This window comes from Epinephelus fuscoguttatus, linkage group LG1 (genome assembly GCF_011397635.1).
Source record: "Epinephelus fuscoguttatus linkage group LG1, E.fuscoguttatus.final_Chr_v1".
NCBI lineage: Eukaryota > Metazoa > Chordata > Actinopteri > Perciformes > Serranidae > Epinephelus > Epinephelus fuscoguttatus.
The window spans coordinates 16,235,636-16,251,543 of NC_064752.1; the positions used below are offsets into that span (position 1 = coordinate 16,235,636).

The window sequence follows — 15,908 nt, forward strand, 5'->3', positions numbered from 1 at the left end:
GATTGAATTCCTCTCACACTGTGCTTGATGGACAGCTTATACACTGAATATTCAAAATATGACGATCAGTCTCTCTTTTCTTGAAGTGCACTGACCGGATGCATCCTTCAAAAAGCTATTATAGCTAATTAATTTATTCTGAAAGGATTATTTTGACGTTTGGGGAATATGCTTATTTGCTTCCCAGTGTTAGATGAGGAGACTGATATCAGTCCGATGTCCTGCTTTGAAATATAAGGCTACAATTAGCAGCTAGTTAGCTTAGCTTAGCACAAATGCTGGAAAGGAGAAACGGCTAGCCTGGCTCCAGTAGTACCAGCACCCTTTTAGCTCATAACCCAGCACATAACCTTCAATTAAACAACCTTCTGTTTCTGTACAGATTAAACTAACAAGATATAATGTCTTATTACTGAGCTTACAGGTGCTGGTAGATGATCTGTTACCTTTGGACAAAGCCAGGCTCGCTGTCTCTCCCTGCTTTCAGTCTTTATGCTAAGGCTACTGATTTTATGAATGGACGGATACAAGAGTGACATTGAACTACTCATCTAGCCCTCAGCAAGACAGACGATAAGCCCCAAAGTCAACATTACTGCATGTTAAGAGGAGATTTAGCTCTTTCTACAAAAAGTTTTACAGTGATGTTATTCTTCTGTGTTTTCCGACAGGCACATGGAACGGTACAACACGGGTAGCCATTAAGACCCTAAAGCCTGGCACTATGTCTCCAGAGGCCTTTCTTCAGGAAGCACAGGTCATGAAGAAGCTGAGGCATGAGAAGCTGGTCCAGCTGTACGCCGTTGTGTCTGAGGAGCCGATCTACATTGTGACAGAATACATGAGCCAAGGTAAAACAGGATGCAGACTGTAACAAGTGCTGGGTATCAAACTTCAGTCTTTTTTTTGTGACACTGAAATGTGACTGAAATGCTTTTGTAGAGTATTGTTAACCATCAAATACTGGTTGATATTTCTCAAAATAAGATATGATTAAATTATTGTTTTGGCACTGAAATACAGGTGTTGTATCGCCATTAGTATCGTAACATCTCTAACAATACACATATTGGTGTGCTTACAAAGACCCCTAGATCGTAGCTCGCTCTTTAAGGTTTACACATACAGTAAAATGGAAAACTGGTTATGTATTTGGTGGTTATCTTTTATTTGATGCATTATGTTTTATCTTTCACTCACAGGTAGCTTACTGGACTTCCTTAAAGGGGACGCAGGAAAGATGCTTCGCCTGCCTCAGCTAGTAGACATGGCCGCTCAGGTAAAATCACTCACAATTCAGCCACATTAAAAACTGCACAATATGCTATATTTATTTTAAAATCCCCGTCCTCTCTCTGGCATTTCCTCCAGATTGCAGCAGGCATGGCGTATGTGGAGAGGATGAACTATGTCCACAGAGACCTGCGCGCTGCCAACATCCTGGTGGGAGACAACCTGGTGTGTAAAGTGGCCGACTTTGGCCTGGCAAGACTCATTGAAGACAACGAGTACACTGCGAGACAGGGTGAGTCCACACTTACTTTTTACACTACATGTTAGTGTAGATTTTTTAACACACTCGTAACTCTTTTTTTATTTTTTTAAATTGTCATGTTTCCTCAGGAGCGAAGTTCCCAATCAAGTGGACGGCACCAGAGGCAGCTCTGTACGGTCGTTTCACCATCAAGTCAGATGTCTGGTCCTTTGGTGTGCTGCTCACAGAGCTGGCAACTAAAGGCAGAGTCCCCTATCCAGGTAAAGACTCACATAATTATCACCTGAACAATTCCCCCTTTAAACAAGTGTTTCTTTAACAAAATGTCCTCAAGCAATAATCATGCTAGATGATAAGAGCTGAAACAATTAGACGATCAAGTGACTGAAATTTGATCGAACTATTTTGATACTTGAATAATTGGTTAAGCCATTTTTAGGCAAAAATATCTCAATCCATCTTCTCAAATGTGACGATTTGGTGCTTTTTCTTGTTGGATGTGACCGTAAATGGAAGATCTTTGGGTTTCTGACCCCTTTTAACAATACAGACTACACAAAAATGATCATCCCATTAATCAGTTATGAAGAATATCATTTGTTGTACCTCCTAAAAATGCTGAAACTATAGAGTGGATCCATGACACCAACACATACAGGTGCTTTGCAAAACGTTGAGGCTGCACTCCCTTTTGGAGGATAGAAAGCCGATGATCATATTGATGTCAGCGCAGTCTGATATGTGTTTGGATTACAATTTTAATATCTCTGTATGCTTTTATTTCTTGTTAAACAAACGTTTGTTTTATTAAACTGTTTTGTGACCTCGCCTGAACCTGAGCATTTGGGATCCCTTAATTAAATTAAGAGAGATCCATCATGTCCTGTCAGTCTTCATCTGTCCAAGTGGATCAGTGACCAAACACAGTGGCCGGATATTGATTATCTAGCCATTTATATTTGATTCAATCACCAGCTATCATTAGGCTGAGGGTTGTCTGTAAATAAGCAACCTATCAATAGCCAACTAGGCTGAGACGACAGTCAGATGCTGCTATGCTGTGTGACTGTACTGCAGAAGCCTCCCACCCAAGCCAACATTAGATATCCATCAGTAGTAACTGTCACCAGTGTCATAAGAGATTTACCACACTGATAGTGAATATTCACATACATCATGTGCCTAAAATCTCTGGGAAAGCCCTGGTTCACCTGCTAGATGACAGATGACAACTCCTCATCTTACATTCCCAAAAAGGGGATATAGAGTTGGCGATGATGCAACATAGGTCTGGTCTAAAGCTTGGAGCTAAAGCCTGAGCTGCTACCTTTTATCCTTTTCACGACATAGCGTGGATTTATTGTTGATGGAGCGAACTACACAGCATAATTAATTTAAACTGAAATTTTGAGACATGTTTTAACCTCCCCTGCGTGTACTGTTGGCTGCGTTGTTTCCGTTTAAGTGGAACACTGTATTGACGATCTGATGTATTATTTAATATTTTCGGAATTTAAGTAATAAAGGATTGTGTTAATGACTTGTTCATATCTGTTCCCTGAATCTAAATTCTGTCTCCTCTCGGCAGGTATGGTAAACCGCGAGGTGCTGGACCAGGTGGAGCGTGGCTACAGGATGCCCTGCCCCGCAGAGTGCCCCAGTTCCTTGCACGAGCTCATGCTCTCCTGCTGGAGGAAGGACCCCGAAGAGAGGCCTACGTTCGAGTACCTGCAGGGCTTCCTAGAGGACTACTTCACCTCCACAGAACCCCAGTATCAGCCTGGGGAGAACCTATAGAACCACACACTGAACCGAAACCCGGGGGAGAACCTCAACACAGAGCGATCTGCACTAACCGACCTCAGAGGAGCACCTGTGGGAGGATCTGAGCCTGTGAAAGTAATCTGGGAGGAACTTGAGATTCTTCTGTGGAAGCGAAACCGAAACCTGCAGAAGTCCCATCATGTGCCATAAAGAAACTGCTACAGAAGAACCTGAAGAACCTCCTCTCCGCGAGCACTCACTGTTTACTGAGGGTTTTCCTGCAGGAGTGAGGTGCAAGACTGTGAAGGAGAACTGGTGGACAGACTCTGGCTCTGATCTGATGATTTTTGAGTGGTGCGACTAATGTGGGAGGAACCGAATCAGGATCTACAGACGGAGCGAGTGGGAAAAGAATAAAGCTCCCGTCGAAGAGAGAAGGTCAAGGGAGGATATTTCGGGCATGAGCTGTTTAGCGAAAACTCCCTCTTTCCCTCTTCCGTCTTGTCTCTTTACCCTCGCCTGGTACCTTTTCCGCCCACAGAAGAGCACTGCCACTGTGGCTCAGGTGCCAAAGGAAAGTCTGTCTCTCTTAACGTCCTTTATCTCCCTTCTGCCTCTCTCCTCTCTCTTCTCTATTTCTGTCTGACTTTCAGTATCTCCCTCCAGTTTTTCTCAAGTGCTGCTTCTTCAAAGTGTCTCCAAATAACTCAGCTCTGGAACTCTACTTTGCATCTTTATTTATGTTTACTTGGACAATATGCGTCCTGTGGTTTAAGGTTTTCGTTCAGTGGCAGACAAAAAAAATTTCTCTTGATTTTTTTTTTTTTTTTTTTTTGTGATTATCAATAGGCAAGGTTGTTAGAAACACTATCATGGTAGTGCCAGGGTAAATGTACTCAACAGGCAGGTTCTGTAACATTAAAAATGAGGTCAGTTGAATTCAAATTTGAGGCCTTTCTCTCTCTCATTTAAACTCTCCTTTTCTGTTCAAGCTGTGTTTCTCCTGAACGGCCGCAGCGGCCAGCTGGATCCAACCTCGACAATTAAAAATGATTTTGATGCAGGTAGTGTTTGAATGCTTGTTGTTTTGATTGACCTTGATTTAACTGGAAAGTCGGATTTGAAAATAATCAGCACTGTTACGGTGGCACTAAAGAGCAGTTTCAATAGTTATCAGCTCAGAGGCATAAATGGGCTATCTTTCATCAAACATTTATGTGACCTACTAAGAGGCTACCAAACCAATCATATTACTGTTTAATATTCAACTCAGCTCAAGACGGGGAAAACCCAGAGTATAAAAGCCTACGTTGTTGTGTGCCAAACTAATCACATTTCTTTACTGCTGTCCATGTATATAATGTTTTATTATCAAGGGGCTAATGTGGGGGGTTTAGTTCTTAAACTTTAAATAAAACTGCACCATTTCCCCAGTAAACGCCACGTCAGTGAGTAAACTGGACAGATAAACCTGTTGAAGGTATACTATGCAGGATTGTCGGCTACTGTTTGAGAAAGTTAAAAGCCGGCCCCAGAATTACTCTTGTTCGGAATTTCACCTCGCTATATTTGTGATTTTTCAACATTTTTTCTCTTGGATGCTGCTTATGGTCTTGCATCTGGTCGCCACCTTTTTAGAAATCCCCAACCTCATCTGAATGCCGTTGGGGTACACCATGCCCCCAGGAACAGCACCAGGCTTTGAAGCCAATTTTACATAGTGGCCAAATGTGGAATTACAACGTCTGGTTCTGTGACGTGATGCCACTGGGCCCCAAAAATACCTTTTCCATAGACTTACATTGTAAAAGAGACTCTTTTAAATCATTGGATACATTTTTTTGAGCGTCACAACCCCTTTGAAATGACTTTAACTATCAGGATTTGATCCATTTGGTCCAGTAATATTTCAAAAGTCAAGAAGAGTCGCACAAATCATTTCATCCCCAATCCAGTTAGCTTATTGCTAAACCAGAAGTTAGCCACTCTGCCACAGAAAGTCTTGTGCACTTGCTCTATGACCCCATGGATGGATTACTGACCTACCAGGCAGAGGCCTAGGGGTCCAAAGCGTCAGGGGCACCTTGGCCTTTTTGTGCAAAATGTCAAATTAATACATACCGACCAGGAGGAGACTCAACATGGCCACAAAGAGACACAAACCTACGAAAAGATGCATAACAACCATAAAGAGACGCAAAACCACCCATAAGTCTGTGTGTCTTGCTCCTCTGTAGGAGAGGTGGTGGGGCCCTCTGCATGTTTGTGCCCAGAGGCCCATTGTCTTATAATCCGCCCATGTACGGGTCCCATGATGCAGAAGTTCCAGGTAATTTCATACTGAGGAAATAAAGCTTTTGTGGCTACATGTGCCACTGAGCAACTTTCATAGGAATGTGTGGGCTCCTGCCTGTACGCTGCCAACGCTGTATCCAGTTCTCTTTAAACATCCATGGGGTACACACCCATAAAAGTCCCGAACACAGAAAGAATACAGACAATAGAGGCAGAAGGCAGAGTCACTTCCACTTCCAGCGGTTCATAAGTGATGTTTAAGAGGGATTACTTCTGTATGAGTCTTATGTGTTTTTTAGAAAAAACCCTGCATAGTATATCTTTAAGGCTTCATTCACTTCACAGCTGTTGTATCCATAAAAATATGCAACCAGGCGGCCCTAATGAAACTGTAAAACTCTAATCAGGTAACCCTAATAAAACTGTGTTTATGACTTAATATAGGAGTTGATTTTGAAACCAGTTAGCATGCTTTTGTGCTGTTCTTCTCTTGACCATTGGCTGGGTTTGTATTTATGCTGTACTGTACATCAACATGTGTATGTTTACTTTGCTCAAGGTTCAAGGGGAGGCGAGGGGATCATGAAAACAGACTTCTGAACATTTGTGCCATCAACCTATAATTATTTCTTTGATTATATCTTACCCACTGCTGCCAGCTCTCACTGTCATACTGTACATACTGTAGCTCCTTAGGGTCGGTTTTGTATCATGTAAGCCACTTTTAAATGGCAGATATTTATGTTGGGTGTCACACATTTCACAGTGGTTTAGTTTATGATGTAGTCGACGCAGCAACAGTAGATATAAGGTTATAGATTGTTGCCAACAAATACTATGAAATCAGTTCTCAAAATATGAGCCATGCAGCAATAAGATTCCTTCTAAAAACCATGAAATAATAAATATCCAGCAATGATGAATCCTGACGGCTAATTGAATCAATAATATGGACGATTCTGAAACCATGATGAAAATATAGTTTGGGTTGTGATATGAAAAATGAGGTCAAAGATGTAAATAGTATCTTAAACAAATGACTGTGACTATCATGTAATTTGTTTTTGTATAGTTTTTCTTTAATTGCACCTCCATGTCGAGGTTTTTACAGTGACGCACGCCTGCTCCCAAAATGTTTTAATAATAAGATGCTACTGTAAATGGGGCTTGAGGAATGTTTTTAATTTTGGATTTATCGCATCTGCATAAGACAATTTAAAATTGGGCTCGATATATATATATTTCCGAGAACATGCTATCAGTGCTTTCCTCTTTAAGAATTGGAAATCCCCAGGTTGTTCTGATGCACTGAGCCGCCTCTAAGTCACTGGGACAATGTGGAAGTTGATGGGCTCATGACACGTATGAGTAACGCCAAGGTCTGATTGGATTTTCTGTGCCATATTAAAGAAGAAGTGTCTCTGTCTCTCTTTTTTTATGTTTTAGTTTTTTTATAAATCTATGCAGTTTCGGTCTGGCATTCCTGCAACTTCACGGCCATTTTGTTCTAAAGTCAAAAATCATAAACAGAAGGTGTGAGCATTTTGTAAGGACTTCTCTTTTATTTGTTTCTGATGTAACAGGATTGAAATGGGTATTGTGCCACTTTATGTTGATCTTTAAATGTGCAATAAATTATATTTCAAATGTGTTTTGATAAGAGTGTGTGCTGGTGTGTGTGCTGTCCTTTGACCGATAAATAAATATCATGCTGTTTGGGCGTGACTCACTGACTTCTCCATAAAGTGATGAGCATGCTGCACCACAAGCCAAGTGTTTAGGGAAGTGAGCATGTGATGTGGGGGGCATCAGGTCACATTGTCAGAATTTGTGGTACACGTAGGAGGAGTAAATATACTTCAATGAATTCAATGAAGTGGAACAAAAAAGACAGAATTTTCCTTTGATATTTTTGGTAAATATGGAGGACATACTATACTATGCCTTTTTTGGGTCAAATTGTTACGACATGCTATACTATGACTTGGGGAAATTTTGACTACTCTTGACTTTTTTGGTGAACTTTTGACTACTATGACCTTTTGTGAGCTTTGGATGACACACTATACTATGACATTTCACCAGAAAACTGTCACGAAAATTTCAACAAAAATGTCAATTTGACCCCTACAAAAAGACATATTATAGTTTGTCGTCTAAACTTGATGAACAAAATCATAGCATTGCATGTCATCAAAACTTTCCCAGAAATGTCATAGTATAATATGTAATAACAATTTCACACAAAAAGAGACATAGTATAATATGTCATAACAATTTGACACAAAAATATAAAAAAAAAATGATAAAAATGTCATAGTATAGTATGTCGTCCAAAATATGATAAAAACGTCATAGTATAGTATGTCATCCAAAATATGATAAAGAAGTCATAGTATAGTATGTCATCCAAAATATGATAAAAACGTCATAGTATAGTATGTCGTCAAAAATATGTTTAAAAAATGTCATAGTATAGTATGACATGCAAAATTTTATAAAAAAAAGTCACAGTATAGTATGTCGTCCAAAAAATGATAAAAAAGTCATAGTATAGTATGTCATCAAAAATATGATAAAAAAGTCATAGTATAGTATGTTGTCCAAAATATGATAAAAAAAGTCATGGTATAGTATGTCATCAAAAATATGATAAAAAAAAGTCATGGTATAGTATGTCATCAAAAATATGATAAAAAAAAGTCACAGTATAGTATGTCGTCCAAAATATGATAAAAAAGTCATGGTATAGTATGTCATCAAAAATATGATAAAAAAAAAGTCACAGTATAGTATGTCATCAAAAATACGATAAAAAAGTCATGGTTTAGTATGTCATCAAAAATATGATAAAAAAAAGTCATAGTATAGTATGTTGTCCAAAATATGATAAAAAAGTCATAGTATAGTATGTTGTCCAAAATATGATAAGAAAGTCATAGTATAGTATGTCATCAAAAATACAATAAAAAAGTCACAGTATAGTATGTCGTCCAAAATATGATAAAAAAAAGTCATAGTATAGTATGTTGTCCAAAATATGATAAAAATGTCATAGTATAGTATGTCGTCCAAAATATGATAAAAAAGTCATGGTTTAGTATGTCGTCCAAAATATGATAAAAAAGTCATAGTATAGTATGTTGTCAAAAATATGATAAGAAAGTCATAGTATAGTATGTCATCAAAAATACGATAAAAAAGTCACAGTATAGTATGTCGTCCAAAATATGATAAAAAAGTCATGGTATAGTATGTCATCAAAAATATGATAAAAAAAAGTCACAGTATAGTATGACGTCCAAAATATGATAAAAAAGTTATAGTATAGTATGTCATCAAAAATACGATAAAAAAGTCATAGTACAGTATGTTGTCCAAAATATGATAAAAAAAAGTCATGGTATAGTATGTCATCAAAAATATGATTAAAAAAAGTCATAGTATAGTATGTCATCAAAAATACGATAAAAAAGTCACAGTATAGTATGTCGTCCAAAATATGATAAAAAAGTCATGGTATAGTATGTCATCAAAAATATGATAAAAAAAAGTCACAGTATAGTATGTCGTCCAAAATATGATAAAAAAGTTATAGTATAGTATGTCATCAAAAATACGATAAAAAAGTCATAGTACAGTATGTTGTCCAAAATATGATAAAAAAAAGTCATGGTATAGTATGTCATCAAAAATATGATTAAAAAAAGTCATAGTATAGTATGTTGTCCAAAATATGATAAAAAAGTCATAGTATAGTATGTTGTCCAAAATATGATAAAAAAAAGTCATGGTATAGTATGTCATCAAAAATATGATAAAAAAAAAGTCATAGTATAGTATGTCGTCCAAAATATGATAAAAAAAAGTCATAGTATAGTATGTCGTCCAAAATATGATAAAAAAGTCATAGTATAGTATGTTGTCCAAAATATGATAAAAATGTCATAGTATAGTATGTCGTCCAAAATATGATAAAAAAGTCATAGTATAGTATGTTGTCCAAAATATGATAAAAAAGTCATAGTATAGTATGTCATCAAAAATACGATAAAAAAGTCACAGTATAGTATGTCGTCCAAAATATGATAAAAAAGTCATAGTATAGTATGTCATCAAAAATACGATAAAAAAGTCACAGTATAGTATGTCGTCCAAAATATGATAAAAAAGTCATAGTATAGTATGTTGTCCAAAATATGATAAAAATGTCATAGTATAGTATGTCGTCCAAAATATGATAAAAAAGTCATGGTTTAGTATGTTGTCCAAAATATGATAAAAAAGTCATAGTATAGTATGTCGTCCAAAATATGATAAAAAAGTCATAGTATAGTATGTTGTCAAAAATATGATAAGAAAGTCATAGTATAGTATGTCATCAAAAATACGATAAAAAAGTCACAGTATAGTATGTCGTCCAAAATATGATAAAAAAGTCATAGTATAGTATGTTGTCCAAAATATGATAAAAAAGTCATAGTATAGTATGTTGTCCAAAATATGATAAAAATGTCATAGTATAGTATGACGTCCAAAATATGATAAAAAAGTCATGGTTTAGTATGTTGTCCAAAATATGATAAAAAAGTCATGGTTTAGTATGTTGTCCAAAATATGATAAAAAAGTCATAGTATAGTATGTTGTCAAAAATATGATAAGAAAGTTATAGTATAGTATGTCATCAAAAATACGATAAAAATGTCATAGTATAGTATGTCGTCCAAAATATGATAAAAAAGTCATGGTATAGTATGTCATCAAAAATATGATAAAAAAAAAGTCATAGTATAGTATGTCGTCAAAAATATGATAAAAAGGTCACAGTATAGTATGTCGTCCAAAATATGATAAAAAAAAAGTCATAGTATAGTATGTCGTCCAAAATATGTTAAAAAATGTCATAGTATAGTATGACATGCAAAATTTCATAAAAAAAAATGTCATAGTATAGTATGTCGTCCAAAACATGATAAAAAAAAAGTCATAGCATAGTATGTCGTCAAAAATATGTTAAAAAATGTCATAGTATAGTATGTCGTCCAAAACATGATAAAAAAAAGTCATAGTATAGTATGTCGTCCAAAACATGATAAAAAAAAAGTCATAGTATAGTATGTCGTCCAAAACATGATAAAAAAAAAGTCATAGCATAGTATGTCGTCAAAAATATGTTAAAAAATGTCATAGTATAGTATGTCGTCCAAAACATGATAAAAAAAAGTCATAGTATAGTATGTCGTCCAAAAAATGATAAATAAGTCATAGTATAGTATGTTGTCCAAAATATGATAAAAAAGTCATAGTACAGTATGTCATCAAAATATGATAAAATGTTGCTTGGGATCAAACCTAGATGAGCTTTAAAAGTGATCAGTAATATCTTAAAATCAATATTAAAATGCACAGGAAGTGAATGGAGAGAAGCAGGTTAGGGATGATGTGATGTGATGTCATCTAGTTCCAGCTCAAATGCATAAATGTTAAGACAATGGGTGCTTTTCATTATGCTAACGTGTCCCCTCGCTTTTGCCACCTGCATCTCTTCCTCGCTTCTTAGCTTCTCCCAGCAAGGATGTGAGAGAGGGTGTGTTCCATTATGCAAACTTGCTTGCTTCCTCACATCCTCTCTCCTCCCACGACCCAGATGTCATTTCCCTTTCACCATCATGGAGAATCTTTCAATTCCCTAAATGAGATGAGAAGATGAGGCGAGAGGAGGCTTCTGGACGGGCTTAGACCAAGTGTATCCTATGTGTCTCTTCTTTGCATCTCTTTCACATCTCCGCTGGGAGGAGCTGAGACGTGAGTAACATACCCAAGAGACATTGGCATAATGAACAGCACCCAGAGAGAAGTGAGGAAGAGGAGGAGGAGCCAAAGCTGCCAAATGAGAAATCCTCAGTTTCATAGCATCAGTCTTAAGTGACGTCAGTCACTGTGCCACATGTGGAGGTGCTGCATTTATACGTCACCACTTCATAAAAGACCTCTGCACAGGATACACCTGTGTCTCCTCACTCTAACCTCCTTTTTTCTTGTCTCCTCAAGGTGCATTCAAAGGATTAGAAGGAGGGCAGAGGACAAGAGGAGGCAAAACTCTGCATAATGATAAACACCCAGTATCAGCTGAAGTGGAAACTGGAGTGAATGATTTTTAAACAGTGAAAGTTGTGGGAGTGAGAGGATCTGATGACGTTGTTCTGGGATGAAAACCTGAGACCTGAAAGTAGATGAAGTGTCAGGTGTCTCTGAGCATGTGATGTGAGGGCTTTTTGCTATTGTTAGATATTTTTGTCGACTCTGTTTTCACATCAGATTCAAAGCAAACCGTAATAGACAGACGAAAAATGAACTGTTGAAGTTTTGTTTTACACAAGTTTTTTCTTCTTAAATGCACAGAGAACACAATTCATGGATCCAGAGGCATAAGGGCCGAGCCGCTGAAGGCTCTGGACCCCATGGTGGTCAGGCAGGCTGGAGGGACAGTGAGGCTGACTGGGGAGGAGGATCTGAGAGTCACACTCTGCACACAAGCATGTGCCCATATATTTATAAGACTCCATTACTATAACAATAACATTGCAGTGAACAATAAAGCATGTGCTATTCCACATCTATCCCACACCCGGCACACGAAGTGCGCCACAAAAAAGGCTCCCCTTCTAAAACGTAACTTTTTTTCACAATCATTCAGCCAGAGAAACTGATATAAACTGAGGTCATTCATAGAAAAGTACATCCTTTATGACTTCATATAGAGGACGGTAAAACATAAAATAACCCTCATTCTCAATTTTACCTGTTACACAACAGTCTGTGTAGTTACTTTACTGATTCAAAGTGATTATACAAAGCTTTATTAACAAATAAAACATGATATTGTAGATTAAATTACACAGCAGTATTTAAAGTAAGAAACAGAAACAGCTGCAACATTAAAGTGATCTGTGCAGTGATTTTGAATGCAGAACTGTAACTTGCATCATAGTATTTCTACACTTTGGCATTATCACTCTTACTTTAGTAAAAGATCTGAGTACTGCATCCACTGCTGCATGCAGGTTGAGGGTCAGGTTCAGGTTACATCTGGGTGTGACAGTCAAGCTTCACTGAGAGCGGCTGTTTTTGTCCACATGGGGGCAGTATTTGTCAGGAGGATCAAGGACACTGGGTGGACGAGGAGCTGGAGGACACACTGAGCAGCAGCAGCAGCAGCAGCAGATTGTGACCCACCTGCTGTGGTGCCCCCTACTGAACAGCATTAACCTTTGGTGGTCATTCGTATAGGACGTGATGGATGACGTCCAGTGACACTTCTTTTTTCACATGATCTCACATATGGCACTGTACTGTAATGTATGTGGAGCCCTCACTGACACACTGTTCACCTTTTCTCCCTCGTTTGCTTTATGTCAAAGTCCTCTGAAAGTAGCCGCAGCTGTTAATTGATTACAGATGAGCTCTCCTGTTATTGGCTTGGATCAGCGGCCACAGTGAGCCAATCGGCAGCTGACGTTTCCCCACTAATGAGCAGCTACTCTTTCCTGCGGCTTTGTGCTCTGCTGTGATTAGAAGCAAAAATATATCAGTTGATAAAGTGCACAGTATATCTGCGTGTGTGTGTGTGTGTGTGTGTGTGTGTGTGTGTGTGTGTAACTGGCTGTTGTTTTTCCCATCTGCTGAGCCGTAGTGCGAGTCATTTATCTCAGTTATCCAGACAGTGTCAGAGCTCCATCTGTGAAAACAGTAAACACACTGACTCACACTCTCTAAGTGACTGCCATTGATACCAGACAAGAAAGCACTGCAGATACACACAGGGATATAGCATGTCTGCACACACACACACACACACACACACACACACACACACACACACACAGGGCTACAGTTACTGTTTGTTTTCATCTCATTACAGTGACAGGAGCATGGCATACCCTGAAGAGAAGCTGGATAATAGTGGTGTTTTGTTTTTCTTTTTTTTCCCCCTCCGCTAATGGTTCAGGTTGACAGCTCCTTTAAATGATTCCTGCATTTTCCGCGTACAGTAAGTGTACATGAAGACATTAAAAAGTCCTGTTGTTGTAAGATGATCCATTACAGTGAAATTATGTGTCAATCAAAAATTTGTTTCTCTCAGTGTTGCCTGTAGTTTATATTGACACCATAAAATGTTATGTGAAAAATACAATGAAAATCATGTATAAAAATATAATTAAATACAACCTGACTGATCTTTTGTCCGATATCTGCCTTAAGAAATATCTGGAAGAAACAAACAAGAGCAGATTATCTGATGGTTTTAGTAACACCAGCATTAACTTTTAAAACTCTTGCTGGACAAAGTGTAATATTTTGTAATATAATAAAGTCTAGAGTCTCAGGAGTCTGCACTGATTGGATCAAAGGACACAACTTTATAACTCTGCTACAGTAAAATTACTGCACTTAGTACATATTTAAGCTACTTTTATTTTACTTGACTACTTCCATTTCCTTCTACTTTACACCTCTGCTCCTCTACATTTGTGAAATTGTTTTTTCATGCCACATCGGCAGCTGTAGTTACTTTTCTGATTAGGATTTTTTAGGATGGCAGAAGTTCAGTCCATGTGCCGATTTGCCGCCTGGGCACTGCCGAGGTGTCCTTGAGCAAGGGATCGAAATCCCAACTGCTTGGGACGCCTGTCCGTGGGCAGCCCCCTCACCCTGACATCTCCCCATGTAAATGCATCAATGACAATAAACCAAAAATATAAAAACACACCATTTTATGTTCATTCTGTTGCTAGTTATTCTGTACTTTTATTTCAATCATTTGGATTGCAGGACTTTTAAATGTCATGTCATGTCATGTTATGTCATGTCATTTCTATAATGTGGCCTTTCTTCTTTTACTTAAAGGAGTATTTTACCCCCAAACTGATCATTTGTATATTAGTCACTCACCTTGTGTTGCACTGAATTTGGAAAGAAAACTCGCTGCCTCTACAGTGAACAAAGAATCCAATAACAGAGAAAATTCTTGATGGGTTGGAGTAAAAAGGGACCATGTTTGACAATATTCATTCATTCATTCATTCATTACCCATAACCGCTTATCTCGTTTAAGGGTCATGGAGGAGCTGGAGCCTATCCCAGCTGACATTGGGTGAGAGGTGGGGTACACTCTGGACTATCAAAGGGCTGACAAATAAAGACAGACAACCATTCACATTCACATGGGCAATTTAGAGTCACCAATTTGCCTAAATTCCAAAACAACTCCACATAGAAAGGCCCCAGACGGCTGGCAGGTTCAAACCTTTCTACATTGGCGAAGGCTGCTTTGTCTCTGATTGGCTGACCCTGATATTCTTACCCTAACCTTAACCAATCTATCCTCATACCTACGCCTAACCAGCCCAGCCGACAAAAGCAAGAAGTACTAGCCAATCAGAGGCAGAGTGAGGAGAGTCAAGCCTTCACCATAGTGGAGAGGTCCAATGGTATTATTCTGTCTAATTATCAGCCATGTGTTTCTGTTTGGGAGAGTGCCATTGATGGGTGCTTATTTTTGGGATAACAGGCTGTCATTCAAATGGGCTTTGGGTCCAGTGGGACATTTTTCGGACAACTGTGGTTTCAGAATTATCCGCCAAACAATCGGCAGTCCCCAAACAAAATCCCATAAAACGTCATTTCATCAAGAGTGTTTGTCATTTTTGGATTCCTCGTTTGCTTTGGAGGCGTGTCAAAAAAACAAAGGTTTCTTCCTGAATTAAATGTCATATGAGGGGAGTTACTGATATACAAATGAGTATTTCAGGGTGAAGTATCCTCAAAGTAAATTATCTAAATATTTCTTTGACTTGTCTTTGATGTAAATAAGACCTGTCTCTTTAACTCAACCACTGCTGCTGCTGCTGCTGCCTCAGGTAAAAGATGCCACACTGCCTTGGCTGGTATATAAACAAGAATAACTACCATCTATTTTTCATAAATTTTTAACCGTAATGCTATCTGTTTTAAAAAATAAATCACTTTCACTACCTCTTCACTTTGCTCTCTTCATCTTTGCCTCCTAATTGTTCCTCCTCTTCCTTCTCCTGTCTCTCTTTGCACACTTAGAAATTCTGTTTGAAGGTGAGACCTACTCCAAGAGCTGAAAACTGACCCACATGTTCTCCATCATCAACTGACTTCAAACACAAGGGGGAAGATCACTCAGCTACGTGTACGTACAATCCATTGAGTTTCCTCTGTGCTCGACTGCTCTTAATGACTCTCACAGACTCTGACGGATACACAGTGTGCAGCTCGAAACAAGAGATTCTTTTTGATATCAGAGGATGAACAGGTGTGCAGAGA

The 15,908-nt window shown here is 38.1% G+C and overlaps 1 protein-coding gene across 2 annotated transcripts in view; it reads left to right on the plus strand.

Annotated features, from left to right (window-relative positions):
* The window catches only part of LOC125888346 (proto-oncogene tyrosine-protein kinase Src-like), a 30,071-nt gene extending 22,857 nt beyond the window's left edge, over window positions 1-7,214 (plus strand). For both annotated transcript variants that reach the window (XM_049575648.1, XM_049575658.1), the window contains 5 exons: window positions 672-851; window positions 1,203-1,279; window positions 1,372-1,525; window positions 1,624-1,755; window positions 3,084-7,214. In XM_049575648.1, coding sequence (XP_049431605.1) covers window positions 672-851; window positions 1,203-1,279; window positions 1,372-1,525; window positions 1,624-1,755; window positions 3,084-3,292 — 752 coding nt within the window. In that variant the 3' untranslated portion in view covers window positions 3,293-7,214. The remainder of the gene's footprint in view (window positions 1-671; window positions 852-1,202; window positions 1,280-1,371; window positions 1,526-1,623; window positions 1,756-3,083) is intronic.
* The last annotated feature ends 8,694 nt before the right edge of the window (window positions 7,215-15,908 follow it).